This window comes from Metarhizium album (assembly GCF_000804445.1).
Source record: "Metarhizium album ARSEF 1941 chromosome Unknown scaffold_19, whole genome shotgun sequence".
NCBI classification, from domain to species: domain Eukaryota; kingdom Fungi; phylum Ascomycota; class Sordariomycetes; order Hypocreales; family Clavicipitaceae; genus Metarhizium; species Metarhizium album.
In genome coordinates this window covers 151459-166498 of record NW_024467593.1, presented here as the reverse complement: position 1 = coordinate 166498, position 15040 = coordinate 151459, and the positions used below count along the sequence as shown (strand labels likewise).

Here is a 15040-nt window from a genome sequence, read left to right as displayed (position 1 = left end):
ATCAATGCCACCTTTCACTTTCAATCAAAGAGGAAAGTCTTTCTTCTCCGTTTTAGTGTGACCCGAAAAATGACATAATCTCGGGGAGATGGAATCATGGTGAGCGAAAATGCCACGGATGTCAGGAGAGACATCGACAATGGGAGCACCTGGCTTTTAGCGCCGGCACGCGGCGTGGCACATGATGTGTTGGGCGGCTGGGCGAACTGGCCTCAAATACCCCGTAGTAGGCGCCGTGTGACCATTGATTAACTGGTCCAACGGTATTGGCTGGCCTTCCCCGCTGGCTTCTGCTCGCAACTTGCAAGGAAGGAGCAGCACACAGGTTCTGCATCCACTTTCCATTCCGCCAGACTCCAGATTTGCTCGCATCACGACTTCACCACTCCGCACGCAACCGAGGTTCCCCTTCGTCCGAGAGGCACGCATACGGCACCCCAAAGGCCAGTTGCAGCAGCTCCGATGCCCCGTCTCCATCCATCATCGTTTTACTCCGTACCCAGGCACATCCTCGACAACTGACTGTGAGATGCAGGCACGTTTAATTACCCAGCAACCTGGGCGAGAAAGCCAGGCCAGGCCAGGCCAATACCACGTTGCGATCCATCATATTTGACCAGTTCCAGAGCCATCCATGGTTGCAAGCGAGTGAACCTCGTCCTGGACATGCAATCCAGGATTAACAAGTCAGTCAGTACTCCGTACCGCTCCGCTGACACCCACCCATTCACTAATTGATACCCCACTGTTCTTCACCCCATACCGAGCACCGAGCACCGAGCACTTGAGACCTTTGCTTGTGCAGAAACCTCGTTTTCTGCCTCCAAGATGATAACACTCCGACGCTTAGGCTCCTTGACAACTTCTTTTGCTCTTGCTTCCCACGAACCCCCCCTTCACAGCTGTCTCGCCCACACACTTGAGTCTCGACAACACACTCAAGTTGGAAGTTGGCGGTATTACCCGGTGACACCTTGCAACCCATCACCGGTAAGTGGTGGTTCACATGAGCGCGCTTTGCCTCTCACTTTGGACTTTTCTACGTGGGATTTACTTTACTTTATTCTATTTTATTTCAGCATCGGTCGTTTTACATTCCGTACCGACAAGATCCTTTCACACACCCTCTGCATCTCTGTTTCGGCTTGCCAGCGCGCCACCCCAGCAACCAACGTCCTGCTGCCTCGTGGCCCACTGTGACACCAGCAGCCACGGCTCCGGACACACGGAAGACGCTCCAAGACTGTTGCTGTCAACATCTATCTTCTTGAATATTTCCCGCTAGGGTCCCTTGGCTATGCCCAAGTCCTATCCATCTCTCCACAGCCTCCACAAGCGTTTCTTATGTACTCTGCAGGTCGAATTTCCCCACTGGCCCGCATGTTCGGGGGACACGAGATCACTCTTCTTTCGGTCGGAACCGAGGCCGGTGCTGCAAGCAATTAATGCACAAGTAGTTATAGCTTTGGCATTGGCGTCAGCATCCTGGCTGGATGTGGGCATTCGCCCCTTCCTTGTTCCTTGTTACTTGCCTCCTTGGCTTCCTCGTTCATACTGCATACGAGTCCATGTTGTTCCGTTTCATAGAATTTTATATCAGTTTCTGTCCTCCAACTACCGTCGTCACTTTCTCCTTTCCTCTACCTCAACCCTTGCTTGCTCATTTTTCTTGTAACTCTACCACTCTACCAAGTTGAATACTCATTGTCTGTATTTCTTCATGTCTCAAGTGTGATATGCCATCCTACTATCTTCAGGACTGTCACTACTTTTACCGCACCGCCCTCCGCGGTCTCAGCATTAGCACCAGTGTTTCGCCCCTGTACTCTTGACCGGAAGGCAGTATCATCACTAACACATCATGACCGCCAAAGTAAAACGAGTCTTTAGCCCACCGAATTCTTTGGCGGAGAGGCTGGCAGAGCCCCTCCCCGGTCCTGCCACTCCTCGCAAACTCCCGGATTCACCCCTCGCCCTCGCTGCCCAAGTGCCTTTCATTGGGTCGGCCGCTTATGCGAGGATGCCCGTGGATAACAACGGGAAGAGCCACCGGGATGGCGGCATTACCTTCGCTGCTCAGGACAAGCTTCCCAAGCTTCCCATCCCTGACCTCTCGAGTACCTGCGACAGATACTTGGAAGCCTTGCGGCCGCTTCAAACACCTAGGGAACGAGCAGAAACGGAACATGCTGTGAGAGACTTTCTCACAACCGACGGGCCAGAACTGCAGGAGAAGCTACAGCGATACGCACAGGGTAAAACGAGTTACATCGAGCAATTTTGTAAGTGACCACCGCAGAGCAATTGGAATCAACGCACATTGCATGGGTCTGCATCGGACGTCGTATTCTGACTTTTCAAAAACAGGGTACGACTCATATCTCAACTTCGACAATCCTGTGGTGCTCAACTTGAACCCCTTCTTCCTTCTTGAAGATGATCCGACACCGGCACGCAACAATCAAGTCACTCGTGCCGCGTCCCTAGTCGTGTCGGCTCTTGAATTCATCCGAGCAGTCCGCAAGGAGGAGCTCCCACCGGATACAATTAAAGGGAAACCCCTATGCATGTATCAATTCTCACGGCTTTTTGGGACGGCCCGAGTACCGACCGAAAATGGGTGCCAAATTGTGCAGGATCCCGAGGCTAAACATATTGTGGTCATTTGCCACGGCCAGATTTACTGGTTTGATGTTCTCGATGACAACTCGGACGTAATCATGACAGAGAAAGACATCGCCATCAACTTGCAAACTATCACAGAAGATGCTGCACAAACTCCCATTCAGGAGGCTGCCAAGGGAGCATTGGGCGTGCTCAGTACCGAGAACCGCAAAATCTGGTCAGGTCTGAGAGATGTCCTGACCAATGATCATGGGTCAAACAATGCCGATTGTCTGAACATTGTAGACTCGGCTTTGTTTGCCCTCTGTCTAGACTACACAGAGCCTCCTGACGTCGCTGCCCTGTGTCAGAACATGCTGTGCGGCACTAGTGAAGTGAAGAACGGTGTGCAGATTGGTACTTGCACCAACCGCTGGTACGACAAGTTGCAAATCATTGTGTGTAAGAATGGAAGCGCAGGTATCAACTTCGAACATACTGGGGTCGATGGTCACACAGTTCTACGATTTGCCAGCGACGTATACACAGATACCATTCTAAGATTTGCCCGCACCATTAATGGGCAAGCTCCCACGCTTTGGACATCAACTAGTCCCGATCCATCCAAAAGACACCCTGAAAGCTTCGGCGATGTCAACACCACTCCTCGCAAATTAGAGTGGGATATGATTCCAGAGTTGAGCATTGCCGTGCGTTTCGCCGAGACGAGGCTAGCAGATCTCATTGAACAGAACGAATTCCAGTGCCTCGATTTCAGCTGTTATGGCAAGAACTTCATCACCTCTATGGGATTCTCACCAGATGCATTTGTCCAAATGGCCTTCCAAGCAGCTTACTATGGTCTCTACGGCCGGGTTGAGTGCACCTACGAACCAGCAATGACCAAATTCTATCTTCACGGTCGAACAGAAGCAGTTCGAACTGTTTCTCAAGATTCAGTAAACTTCGTACAGACCTTCTGGGCCGACAATCCTATCGAAACAAAAATTGAAGCTTTGAAAAATGCTTGCCAGAAACACGTCAGCCGCACAAGAGAGTGCCTCAAAGCCGAAGGGTGCGATCGCCACTTATATGCCCTCTTTTGTGTATGGCAGAAGCTTGTCAATGACGAAATCGAGAGTGGTGTAAGCAGTATGGGTCAATCCAGCCCAACAGACGGCTTTTCACCTGTTGGGAGCCCTGGGGTAGACTCGTCGGGATCGACGGATCAAGTCGTCGAAGTCAAATCTAGCAGGGAGCGTGGCAATAGCACAAACTCCAGATCACGAGACGCTCACCCGTTGCCCTTCATTTTCGCTGACGGCGGTTGGGACAAATTGAACACCACTGTTCTGTCAACGTCAAACTGCGGCAACCCTTCCCTTCGTCAATTTGGCTTTGGTCCAACTTCCGGCGACGGATTTGGAATCGGATACATAATCAAAGACGACAGTATCTCCATTTGTGTATCCAGCAAGCACCGCCAGACGAAGCGCTTTGTTGACACCTTGGAAAGCTACCTCCTAGAAATCAGGCGCATTCTGAGAATCACGATCCGCAAGAGCTCAACGGCGAAGTCCAGTCGTGCACGAGAAGCAGAAGATGCTGGACCAAAGCAGATGAGCAGACTCAAGTCGCGCGGAAGACCGATTGCTACTGACAGCGCGGCAAGGGGTCCCTTCAAACCAGAATCGGTGAGTCAAACAGAGGAGAGTGCCATTGGCAGCGATGATGACGAGTTGGGCGGATGTAGGTTCCTCGCTTCCCTGGGCAGATTTCCTTTCCGTTCAAACACTGACATTGGCAGACGGCTTTTTTGATGCCGGCATGCTATTGCAAGCTTTAAAGGCGAGAGACAGGGCGGCGGATCCGGCAGACAGCGCGAAGGCATCGGAGAGGGCAGCAGTTCAAGCAAGGAGGCGGCGGGATGTAGGTAAGAAGCTGAGATTGACGACAGAGTAGGTGATCTCGAGTATTTGTGTTTGATGACGGTCATTTGTTTGTGGTTGTGGGCATGTCAGGTAAATAGAAGTGAGTCAGGTAAATTGAAATGAGCCTCAATGCACAATTTGATGATGTACAATGTAGCGCATACCAGGAGCAACAAGATTTGAGCTCTGCTTTGTCATGTCCAGCCCGGCGCCAGTTCAGGTGGAGAGCGAATCTCACAAATACTTTGCATTCTTACCACAGCAAGAGGTTGAATCATTATCAGGAACTAATTGCACATCTTGTCAAAGTTCTTCTCGTCTCTTCCTGGACAAATAAAACTGACATGGATATGCGTATCAGACTGAAGAACAAGAACAACTGCTGGCCATGCCAAAATCTACCCAAACTCCGTTCATTAATGCTCTTGTCAGAATAGCCCATCGGCAAAGCTGCTAATATTTTGCTTCATGTTTGTATTCATTCCCCCATCAAGGCTATGCCAGCTCATGCATTTGGCCACGATGATTGTCGCCAGTCTGGGCCGGGGCTTCGTGCAAGAGTCCCTGAAGTTGCGGCTGTGGTTGCGATTGAACCTGGGTGTGAGGCCGTCCTTCGATAGGGGATGTGCCTCCCACGGGTGAGAAACCAGTTGGTCGCTGCTGACCGGGCGGCGTCGCTGTGTACGAGTTTGTCCAGGTCGGCGCCGGACTGGTAGTCAAATGGCTAATTCGGGGATCCGTCATGTGCGACTGCGTTGGTGAGCTCGGTTCGACAGCGCCGCCAGGGGAGTAGTATCCTACGGGGGGTGACGGCGTGTTCTGTTGAGGAGGGCATCCTTGAGACGGAGGGACACCGTAGTAGGACTGGGTCACGGGGACGCCGGGAGTAGCATTTGGTGGCATGGGCGAGTGGTCGCTCGAAGTGGTTTGCGACTTGCCGCTATTCTTTTTGTTCCTGCGGAGCAAAAGGACGAGCGCGAGGAGACCGATGGCGATGAAAGCAACACCGCCGACAACACCACCCACGATGGCGCCAACAGGGGTCTTGCTCCTGCTGTCGCCTCGTCCTCCGCCGTTGTTGTTGCCGTCATAGCCAGTTTTAGTAGCTGAAGCTGGTATACCGGCGTCTGTACCTGTGACGGCTGGACCGCCGATGGTGGCAGCGGTGGGAAGTGAGCTGGAAATGGTTTGGACAAAGCGAGTGTAGCTTCTGACTTCAGTTTGGCCGGCGTAAGTGGTGTAGGCACCCTGCGCCCTTGAGTAGCTGACTGAGTTGCACCAGTAGTCGGTGATGTTGCCGGGAAAAGAGACTGTATTGCAGTGGGGAGCGGCCCTGTTCGTGCTGTTTGTTCCCGTGTCAGACATGAACACAATGTAATGACGACAGCTTCCGTACAGCCCACATGAACAAACAGCCGTGTGTGTTGGACCGAGGACAGTATCGAATAGATGAAACTTACCACTTGACTATCTGTGTGTTTTCGGCACAAAGATGATCACAGGAGCTCGACTTATACATGTTGTAATCGACACATGCGAATCGGAAGCCAAATCCAACACTGTTATAGCACACGGCCATTCCCGAGAAAGTCTCCTGAGCCTGGACGAGGCCGCAAGTGGCCCCAGGGCCGCAGCTATACGGAATAGCATAGCTGCCAGATATCCAACCACAAGTATTGTCCGGAGCAATCATCATGGTCAGCGGCGTCTGGCTCGATGCTGCTCGCCCAAACAGATGTTTGGGCTCGAATCTATCCCAGCCAGGAGGCGGTGTCGGTCTTGGAGACACTGCATCAGCGGCCAGAACGACAGATGCCGTGGCTCTGGCTTGGTTGAGAACCAAATCACGAGCCAGGACTACTGTTGGAAGGGCCGCAACAGCACTCGCTAACACCAGATTCGTCTTCATGGTGGCTGGCCGTTACTCTTTGCCCAAGTTTTTGAAGTCGTGGTAAAAGGCTTAAGACCGCAGACGAGCCTGCAGCGAAGCTGACACCGCAGCAACCGCCTACTCCAACGACAATGACAACGGATGGGAGAGAGGATACGTTCAGACGAGGGATTTCTTCCCTCTCCGACGGACAGAACGGGGTGGCCCTCGAGGCAGCTTTATCAATTGAGGCGCGAGTCGGGGCTCGGAGGAGTCGTAGCCCACGGCCCATGTCATGGGGCCTGGACCTTGACCCGGGCAACCTGCCTCCGACGTGACAGAAATAGCATTGGTGCTGTGAAGATCAATTCTGGCAGAGCCTCTCCATCGACGGGCGCGGCGGCATGGCCCGGGCACAGTCAGCCTTGAACTAGTGCCTTTTGGAGTCGCGAGATGCCTGACAAGATTGGCCTATTTAAGTATCCAGGTTCAAGCTGAATGGGGTTCGAGATTGAAAGGATCCGATGGCGGCTCAGCAACTGACTGTGGCTTGCAGAAGCTGAACGCAAACTGGGCGGCGGCAGACATTTATTGCCTCTTGACATGGCCATCTCGGGCATTGATGATGTATTTACTGGGCTTTTTCCCACACCTTTTGTGTGCCCATTGAGCAAGTAAAAGTAGGGCCCCGTTCGTCACGAGAACAAACGACGCAGCCCGTTGAGCCGGTGTGGCGTGTCGGAATTGCGTGTTCCTTGGACGAGGGAACGGAGCCATGGACTTGCAAAAATCCCCTTTTCCCAATGGCAGGCCGATGTTGCAACGTAAAGGTCAATGCTATGGAGATACTGACCTGACACTCCGTACTCCGCAGACTGTAGTAGTGTCAACATGTCGCCTTCTTTTTGGAAGGTCGCGTTGTGAGACATTGAGCCGGGAGGGCTGTGGCGAGTTTTCTCAGCTCTTCCCTTGCTGACAGACAGACAAGATGGGACGTCAAAACGATTCCCCGTGTCCAACAAAGGATGCCGAAATCGCACTCGCGAGGGATAGGCGTCGAGAAAAGTCGTTTCTAGAATCGCAGTTGGTGACACTGCAGTCTGCATCACTTGCTGTTGGAGATTGTGTCTTGTCGTGTTCAGTACGGCCATTGCGCACAAGGCATCACAGACTCTGAGGCAATCATACTACTAGCTGGCCAGCACAGACTGGTGGCTGGCCAGAGGTGCCGGGATGTCAGCACTGCACAAGGGTCTGAATCTCAACGACACAGAAGATGCTAGCTTCTGAATGCGCGGCCTGGGTTTTGAGTCGGGGTCATGAAGTCAACAATAAGCATTCGTCGATCTGACCAACTAATTGTGTGACGTGAAGAAGGAGGGCGTCGTAGATGTCAACAGCACACCTGAGGTGCTTCAATGTGCAGAGTAGCAAGGGCTCGCCGAGTCGCTTGCCTGCCAAGTTTCTTCTAGCTGATGATGCTTGGAGACGATAAAACAAAAAACGAGTGCATGCGCATGGAGGCACGTAGTTGCGGCATGACCAACATCTTAGTCATGGTCTGTACAATTTTGTGCACCCAATTCATAATCATTCTCGAAAACCAAGGTACTAACTAACTACAATGTGGGGTCACCGGAGCCGCATTCATTCACCTAAGCTTCGCAACATCATCTCGTCCTTCACATCAATGCGACGCGCCAACAGGACCTGCAGGTTGCAGATCTGACGCCTCGATCCGTTTCAAACTGCAGTGCGATACGCGGCAGACATGCTCTGAATTCGCTCCCCGCCCCCCATGGGACTATCCTCGATGCCAAGCTGCCTCGTCTCTTCCGCAACCGCGAGCCTATCATCTTACATGAACAACCTGACGCGTGTCTGTACGTATGCCCGCCCCCAGGCATCAGACACGACTGAATCGATCCTGGACATTCTTGGCATTCCATCTCTTCCGCCGATCCTCATCGTAGGTCTGACTGATGACCGACCTCCTCCATATCCTCCCATCCTTCCGTACAGCTCCCTTCGGGGCACTCCTCCCCATCATCGAGCAGCACGCTCTTTCGACGACAGACCTCCTGGCCCTCCACCCTGCAGACATTTCCAAACAGACAAACCTGCCTCTGCTGGATCTCAAGCGACTCATTGCAACAATCCAAGTCTCTCTGTCAGACGATCTCGTGCCGCGCCACCCCCTACAAACAACCGGGAGCTCCCCGCGTGAAGGACAACCCCCCGAAACAAGCAGCCAGGACGCCAGTCAATCTCCAACCGCACGACCCGAAGCAGCTCCGGCAGAGACTCCCCGAAGTGCCCAATCCTCCCCGCCCTCATTCATAAGCACCCTCTGTCCGGAAATAGACGCCGCCCTCAACCCCGGCATCCCGACCTCGTCCATCACCGAAATCACGGGCGAGTCCGGCGCCGGCAAGACCCAGTTCCTCCTGTCACTCTGTCTCGCCGTCCAACTCCCCCCGCCCCGTGGCCTCGGCAAACAAGCCCTCTACGTCTCTACCGAATCAAGCCTCGCCACCAAACGCCTCTCCCAGATCCTCGCGTCGAACCCGCTCCTCCAGGCCGTAGACCCCCCGGACCGCCCGTCCCTGGACAACATCCTCAGCACCGTCACGCCAGATCTAGAATCTCAAGACCACATCCTCGAGTACCAGGTCCCCGTCCTGCTATCGAGACACAGCATCGGCCTCATCGTCATCGATTCCGTGGCGGCCAACTACCGCGCCGAGTTCGAGAGGGCCGGCTCCTCGTACGGCTCTAACATGGCCGCGCGCGGCGCCGAGCTCGTCCGCCTCGGCGCTCTCCTCCGACACCTAGCAAGGAAGCACGACATCGCCGTCGTCGTGGCCAACCAGGTGTCCGACAGGTTCTCCTCGTCCGCACCTGTGCCGAGCACCCTCTCCCGCGGCAGGACTTGTGCCGAGGAAAGCCCCCTCGCGTCGAGGAGCGCGCCGCCGCCGCCGCAATCCTCGCTCGCCGGCACGCCGTCGTCCTCTGTGCCGCCGTTCTCGCTGCCCGACGACGCGTCGCCGCCTGCACACCCTGCCTTGCGTCTCGATCACCAGCAGCGTTGGTTCACGGGCTGGGGAGACGATCCGCGCTCGTGGCATTCTCTGAAGACGCCCAGTCTGGGCCTCGTTTGGTCCACGCAGATAGGGTGCAGGATAGCATTGTTCAAGAGCCCCGTGTATGGACGGCCGCGGCACATTGCGGCTCCCATAGAGGCTGATGATGATGATGTTGACAGGGGACCTACGTTGAGGAGCTGGCGGAGATGGATAAAGGTTGTGTTCGCGGGACATGTTGCCGCCTCGGGGCAAGGCGTAACGGGGGCCAAGGAGTTTGAGGTCACGACAGGCGGAATTGCATGTGTACCGGGAGATGAGGGGAACCGTGGGCTTTGGTGATCTCAGACATGCGCTGACTCGGCGCACGAGGCCGCAGTGTCTTGTGTCCTTTCACGTTTCGGGTCGGATCGGAAGGAGGAGCACATCGCCCCAAGGTGTACATGTTCATACGGGTCATAGTCAATCAACATGTCATCAATACAGCAAGTATATGATTACTCAAAGACTCCTGTTTAAACGTTGCAAATCCCCCCCCGGTTCGCTGCATCCATCATTGGGGGTGAGGAAACTCGTCTTCCAACTGAAGACGCACGCCAACATTCATGCTAATCAGTTCCTGAACAAGCAGCTTCGCCGCATACGGCATCTGCATCTGCGTGACGTCTCTCGTGCTCTTACAAGTGTTGCAGTAGCCCTTGTATCCAAAGAGACCGCACTGCTGGCAGATATCGAGAGTAACACCGTCCGAGCTCAGCATGAGACGCTCTAAAAGGAGCTGTGAGGCGCCGTACGCAATGAGACAATCCCGCTCCATTTCTCCAAGACGCAGTCCACCGTCGCGCGATCGACCCTCTGTAGGCTGTCTCGTCAAGATGGCCCTGGGGCCGCGGGATCGAGAGTGCATCTTGTCTTGGACCATGTGCTTCAAACGCTGGTAGTAGATGGGGCCGTTGAAGATGTATGCCTCCAGTGGCTCTCCTGTCAGGCCTGACGTGAAGTAATCTTTGCCCTCCCAGGAGAAGCCGTAGTCGAGGAGCACCTGGCTCATGTCCTTGACTGGATGGGATCTGAAGGCATCGCCAAATCCATAGTCCGGCCGGCCATCGATAATGGAAGCCTTGCCTGTCAAGCACTCTAGCAGCTTACCTACCGTCATGCGAGACGGGAAACCGTGAGGGTTCATAATGATGTCGGGGCAAAGGCCGTTGTCGGCAAAGGGCATATCTTCCTGGTCCACGATGATACCAACGACACCCTTCTGACCGTGGCGAGACGAAAACTTGTCTCCAAGTTCTGGACGACGAGTCTGCCGGGTTTGTACTTTGATCACGGTGGTATCCTTTTCTGTTTGAGAAATCATCACCTTGTCTATATAGGCAGGGTCGGGGATTCGATAGGAGATGGCAGAGTCACGATACTCGCTTGGTCCGCGGTCAAGACCGATACCTGTCGTCGTCAGGTCCAGGGGAGTTTCTTTCTTGACCATGACCTCTCCGCTCTTGACTCGGTAGCCAACAGTGGCTAGTCCGTCATCATCTAGAGCCTCGTATTTCTCCTCGCGGCGCGTCGTGCTGCCATTCATCTGATTGACTGGGTCGCCAATACGCTCCCGTCTACCGTTCGGGTACTTCTGCAGCTCTGTAGTGTACTTGCGGAAGACTTGGCATCGCCCGAATCCTCGGTCAATTGAAGCCTTGTTCAAAACCAGAGCATCTTCAATGTCGTACCCAGAGTACGACATGACAACGACTGTAGCATTCTGGCCCGCCGGGAGCTTATCATAGTGTACAAGCTGAATGGTCTTGGTTGTGACCATGGGCCGCTGTGGATAAACCAGAGTATAAAGCAGTGTATCAATGCGATTGAATTGATTGTACGCAATGGCTCCAATGGCCTGCTTACCCATGGCACATTGGTAGGTGTTTCTGGGAGATTGGTTATGATGCGGAAATGGAATCAAACCGGCCACAGCTCCGAGAAGGGTGAATGGCTCGATTTCCAAATGAGTCGTGCTCTGTGTTATTTGACTTTCATAAAGAGTGACGAGCGCGTCCTGTTCCTCGTTGACATCCAAGTACTCGACAACGCCTCTTGTCAAAAAGTCATCAAATGAAACTTTTCCCAATTGCAACAGCTTTAGGTGCTCGTTCTTGAGCTTTTGCGTTCCGTTCTTGACAATAATATACGGTCGGCAGATGCGCCCTTCATCCGTCGCGATGTGGACAGCATTAAAGTGGGAGTTGAGATTTATGCTTACGAATGGTGATATCCAGCCTCGTCGACGCATGGTGCGGAATCTCGAGGCAAACCTCTTGGGGTACCGAGTGAGAGCAAAAGGGGTTCCGTTGACGTGAATGACCCAAGAGCCTTCCCGGTGCATTTCGGCACCTGAAAAGTTTCGAATAGGCTCAACGCCTGTGTCTATTGTGAATATCCACCGCTTCACCGGCGCCTCGTCGACATTGGTCGTAATATGTGTCATGAGAGCCAAGTTCTTGACCAAACCGCAGGCTTCCCCTTCGGGGGTGTCTGAGGGGCACAGCATGCCCCATTGTGATGGCTGAAGAGCACGGGGGCCGGAAACCTTGCGCGTCTTCTCAAACTGGGAGCTGATTCGGGTCATCATGCCCAGGGCACTGATGTAGCTGAGTCGACTCAGTACGTGCGTGACACCGGCTCTGTTCATGTTGAATCGCTTCACGGTCCAGTTGCCGGTCTGGATTGCGCGGTTGATTCCCATTCCAATATTATTGGCATGATTGCTGATCATGTGAACTGCATCAAGGGGGACGGCACGATTATTCTTTTTCAGGAATTTGTCAATGGACATCTTGACTTCGCCCATGAATCGCTTGAAAAGATCTTCAAACAGGAGAGACAGGAGCTGGCCCGCCAACTCCAACCGCTTGTTACCGACAAAGTCCCTGTCGTCAACGAGCTTGGAATCCTGTGAAGCCATCAAGACTCGTCGAGTCATCATCGCCACGTAGATCGCTTTAGGATAGAAGTCCAAGCCCTCAATAGGAACATGGGCAATGATGAGGTTGGCGAGGGCATCAAGGCCTTCTTCAACGTTGTTGCGACGGACCTGCGGTCCAAAAATGGCTCTGCGAGATCCCATCTTGACCCTCGAGCCGATGTACTCGAGAGCCTGGTGTTGTGTATAGACGCCAGCTCTGGTCGCCTCGTCGAAATTGATGACGAATTCATCTTGATATCGACCGTCGGAGCCAGCAACAAGTTGCATAATCTCGTAGTCGGACAAGCTCCCTAGAGCTTTGAGAATAATGACAATCGGAATACCTTCGACCAGGACATTGTGTGTCATGACAATCCTGTCCTTCTTGAGGGTAACGTATGTTTTTGACTTGCGTTCGTGGGTTGAGCTAGTCACCGACGCGGATATGACGTTGTTCTTTTCATCGGCCTCGACAATGACTCGATTTTTGCTCAACTGCTCCTGAATCAGAATGACCTTTTCCGTACCGTTGATGACGAAGTAGCCGCCTGGGTCAAGGGGACACTCGTTCATGGCCTCCATTTGCGCGTTGGTGGCACCGCTCAGACGGCACCTGGAGCTTTTCAGCATCACAGGCATGCGACCCAGAGGCACATTTTTCCGAATAATTCGCTGCTTGTCTCGAATGTAGGCGATGTCGACAACAATGGGGGCGGCGTAGGTCATGTCCCGTAGTCGACACTCCATGGGAGTCACCTCGGATCGGGATTTGGCGTCATTATGGTCCTGGCGACGAGGGCGATCGACACGGATGTCTGTGAATCTATGCTAACATGAGATACGTGTCATATATGCTGCTGGGCGCCCGCCCTTTTTGTGAGTGCATGGCCGTTGTTGGGGCGTAAACGTACTCTAACCAAAAGTTGCTATCGACGTCGCTGCGAATGGTACGGTTGGCGCGAACGATATCCTTGATCTCCTGCTCCACGAAGAAGTTGTACGAGTCGATGTGTCTAGCACGCAATCGAGGTCAACACATTTCTATAGAATTGAGCGGCGTTGAGATATTCCAGTTGGCATACTGCTTTACAAGCCCTTGGGAGAATGTCAGTCTCGGTTTGCGAGGGTGATTTCCGATTTAATCTACTCACCCTTCACTTTGAGGAAGGCGGGCAGAAGCTGGAACTTGTCGTCCCTGGTATTCACCGGATCGGTAAGCTTCTTGCCGTTGTAAAAAGGCTCCAAGAGAGCCTCGAAGCCGTCGTCCACCAGCGACATCGTGTCCTCGGCGATAATCGTCACCGCAGAGAAGGCATTTACGATCCTATGGGGCCAGCGCTGCATGCAACAGCTTCCTGACTCAATGCGGACCCTAGGATGCTTTCCTGGCTCCCTCCTTCTCTCTGTGTGTCTCTCTCTCTCTTTTTTTTCTTTCCCGCGACGCCGATCGGTTGCTCCAATGTGATGCAGAAAAGTCGTGCCCCGCGGTGCCAGACAGGCAAAAGGTGGGGACCTCCCGTCAGGCACTGCGATTAGACCAATACCGAGTACCCCGTAAAAAAAGTGAAAAGGACGTCAAGCTGCGTCAAGCTGCGTCAAGCGTTGTGGTGGGGGACGACTAGTAGACCATTTGCCAGTGATTACTCAAGTACGTAGGAAGGGCAGTAATAAAGGAGACGCAACATTGTGACCGCTCCGATAAGACTAGCCACCTGCGTCACCATCACGACTCAAGGGAAGCGCCAACCAAATCCACTGAGTTCTGACTCCGGAAGTGCACACTAAAAAAAATGTAATAAAAATATTAATTGATTGAAAGGGGAGAAAAAAGAAAGAGAGAGAGAGGAAAAGCAAAGAAAACGTCTCCTGGAGTAGGTTCTGCGCTCTCCGCCGGCCAGATGAGCAGCTGTACTAATAATAACCTTTGTACGCAAGAACCAATTCAACGTGCAGCTGGGGGCCGCTTCTCAACGCCACTCCATGCAAATTCCCGGAACTACTTGCAATTGTTTGACAAGTCAGATGAATAAACTAAGTACTTACCTTAAGCACGTAGGTACTTGCTCCATATCAACTTGACAAAGAGTCCTGAGCGAGGTGGACTTGCTGCTTCCCTGGCCGAGATGCATTCGGCCGCGGTATGCCGACGAGCACAACATGCCTGTCACATAAACCAACGTATCATCCATCAGCTTGGTTGGTGGCCATTCCCCAGTCTAGCCGCCTCGAAAAGGGAAAAAAGTCCTCACAACCCACAACCCCGCATTCTGAGCAAGACAGCTTGCTGTGTGTGTGACTCCAAGTTTTGCTCAGTGCGTGATGTATGTATGTGTGAATGTATGTATGCGCTGGCCCTCGTTGTCTCGATACCCCGAGCGTTTATTATGCATGGTCATGCAAGAAGTGCCCAAAGAAAGTGTGCTTGGATGGAGTTCTCAGCCGGGCAGCACAAAGAACTGCAGTCAAACAGGTTGAAAGGACCGTAACACGTTGTCAACAACACAACCCTCTCGACCGGACCCCCAGAGCCGCCAATGACGCGGGAGTACTTACGTGTGTAGTTGGCGCAAGTACGTTGAAACCAACGAAT

General features: G+C 53.2%; 4 protein-coding genes across 4 annotated transcripts; 2 read left to right on the top strand and 2 right to left on the bottom strand.

Moving 5' to 3' along the window:
* Window positions 1-1861: 1861 nt before the first annotated feature.
* MAM_06235 (carnitine acetyl transferase) lies at window positions 1862-4566 on the top strand (the record flags this gene model as incomplete). Its single annotated transcript, XM_040825033.1, has 3 exons — window positions 1862-2282; window positions 2368-4353; window positions 4412-4566. The coding sequence occupies 3 exons, from the start codon at window positions 1862-1864 to the stop codon at window positions 4564-4566; spliced, it is 2562 nt and encodes an 853-aa protein (XP_040676939.1).
* Window positions 4567-5030: 464 nt separating this feature from the next.
* Window positions 5031-6444, bottom strand: MAM_06234 (uncharacterized protein; the record flags this gene model as incomplete). The annotated part of the gene is made up of 2 exons (XM_040825032.1): window positions 5031-5868; window positions 5996-6444. The coding sequence occupies 2 exons, from the start codon at window positions 6442-6444 to the stop codon at window positions 5031-5033; spliced, it is 1287 nt and encodes a 428-aa protein (XP_040676938.1).
* A 1943-nt stretch (window positions 6445-8387) lies between these two features.
* MAM_06233 (DNA recombination and repair protein Rad51) lies at window positions 8388-9830 on the top strand (the record flags this gene model as incomplete). The annotated part of the gene is made up of 1 exon (XM_040825031.1): window positions 8388-9830. The coding sequence occupies one exon, from the start codon at window positions 8388-8390 to the stop codon at window positions 9828-9830; it is 1443 nt and encodes a 480-aa protein (XP_040676937.1).
* A 211-nt stretch (window positions 9831-10041) lies between these two features.
* Window positions 10042-13728, bottom strand: MAM_06232 (DNA-directed RNA polymerase III polypeptide; the record flags this gene model as incomplete). The annotated part of the gene is made up of 4 exons (XM_040825030.1): window positions 10042-13273; window positions 13362-13463; window positions 13533-13545; window positions 13602-13728. The coding sequence occupies 4 exons, from the start codon at window positions 13726-13728 to the stop codon at window positions 10042-10044; spliced, it is 3474 nt and encodes a 1157-aa protein (XP_040676936.1).
* Window positions 13729-15040: the final 1312 nt, after the last annotated feature.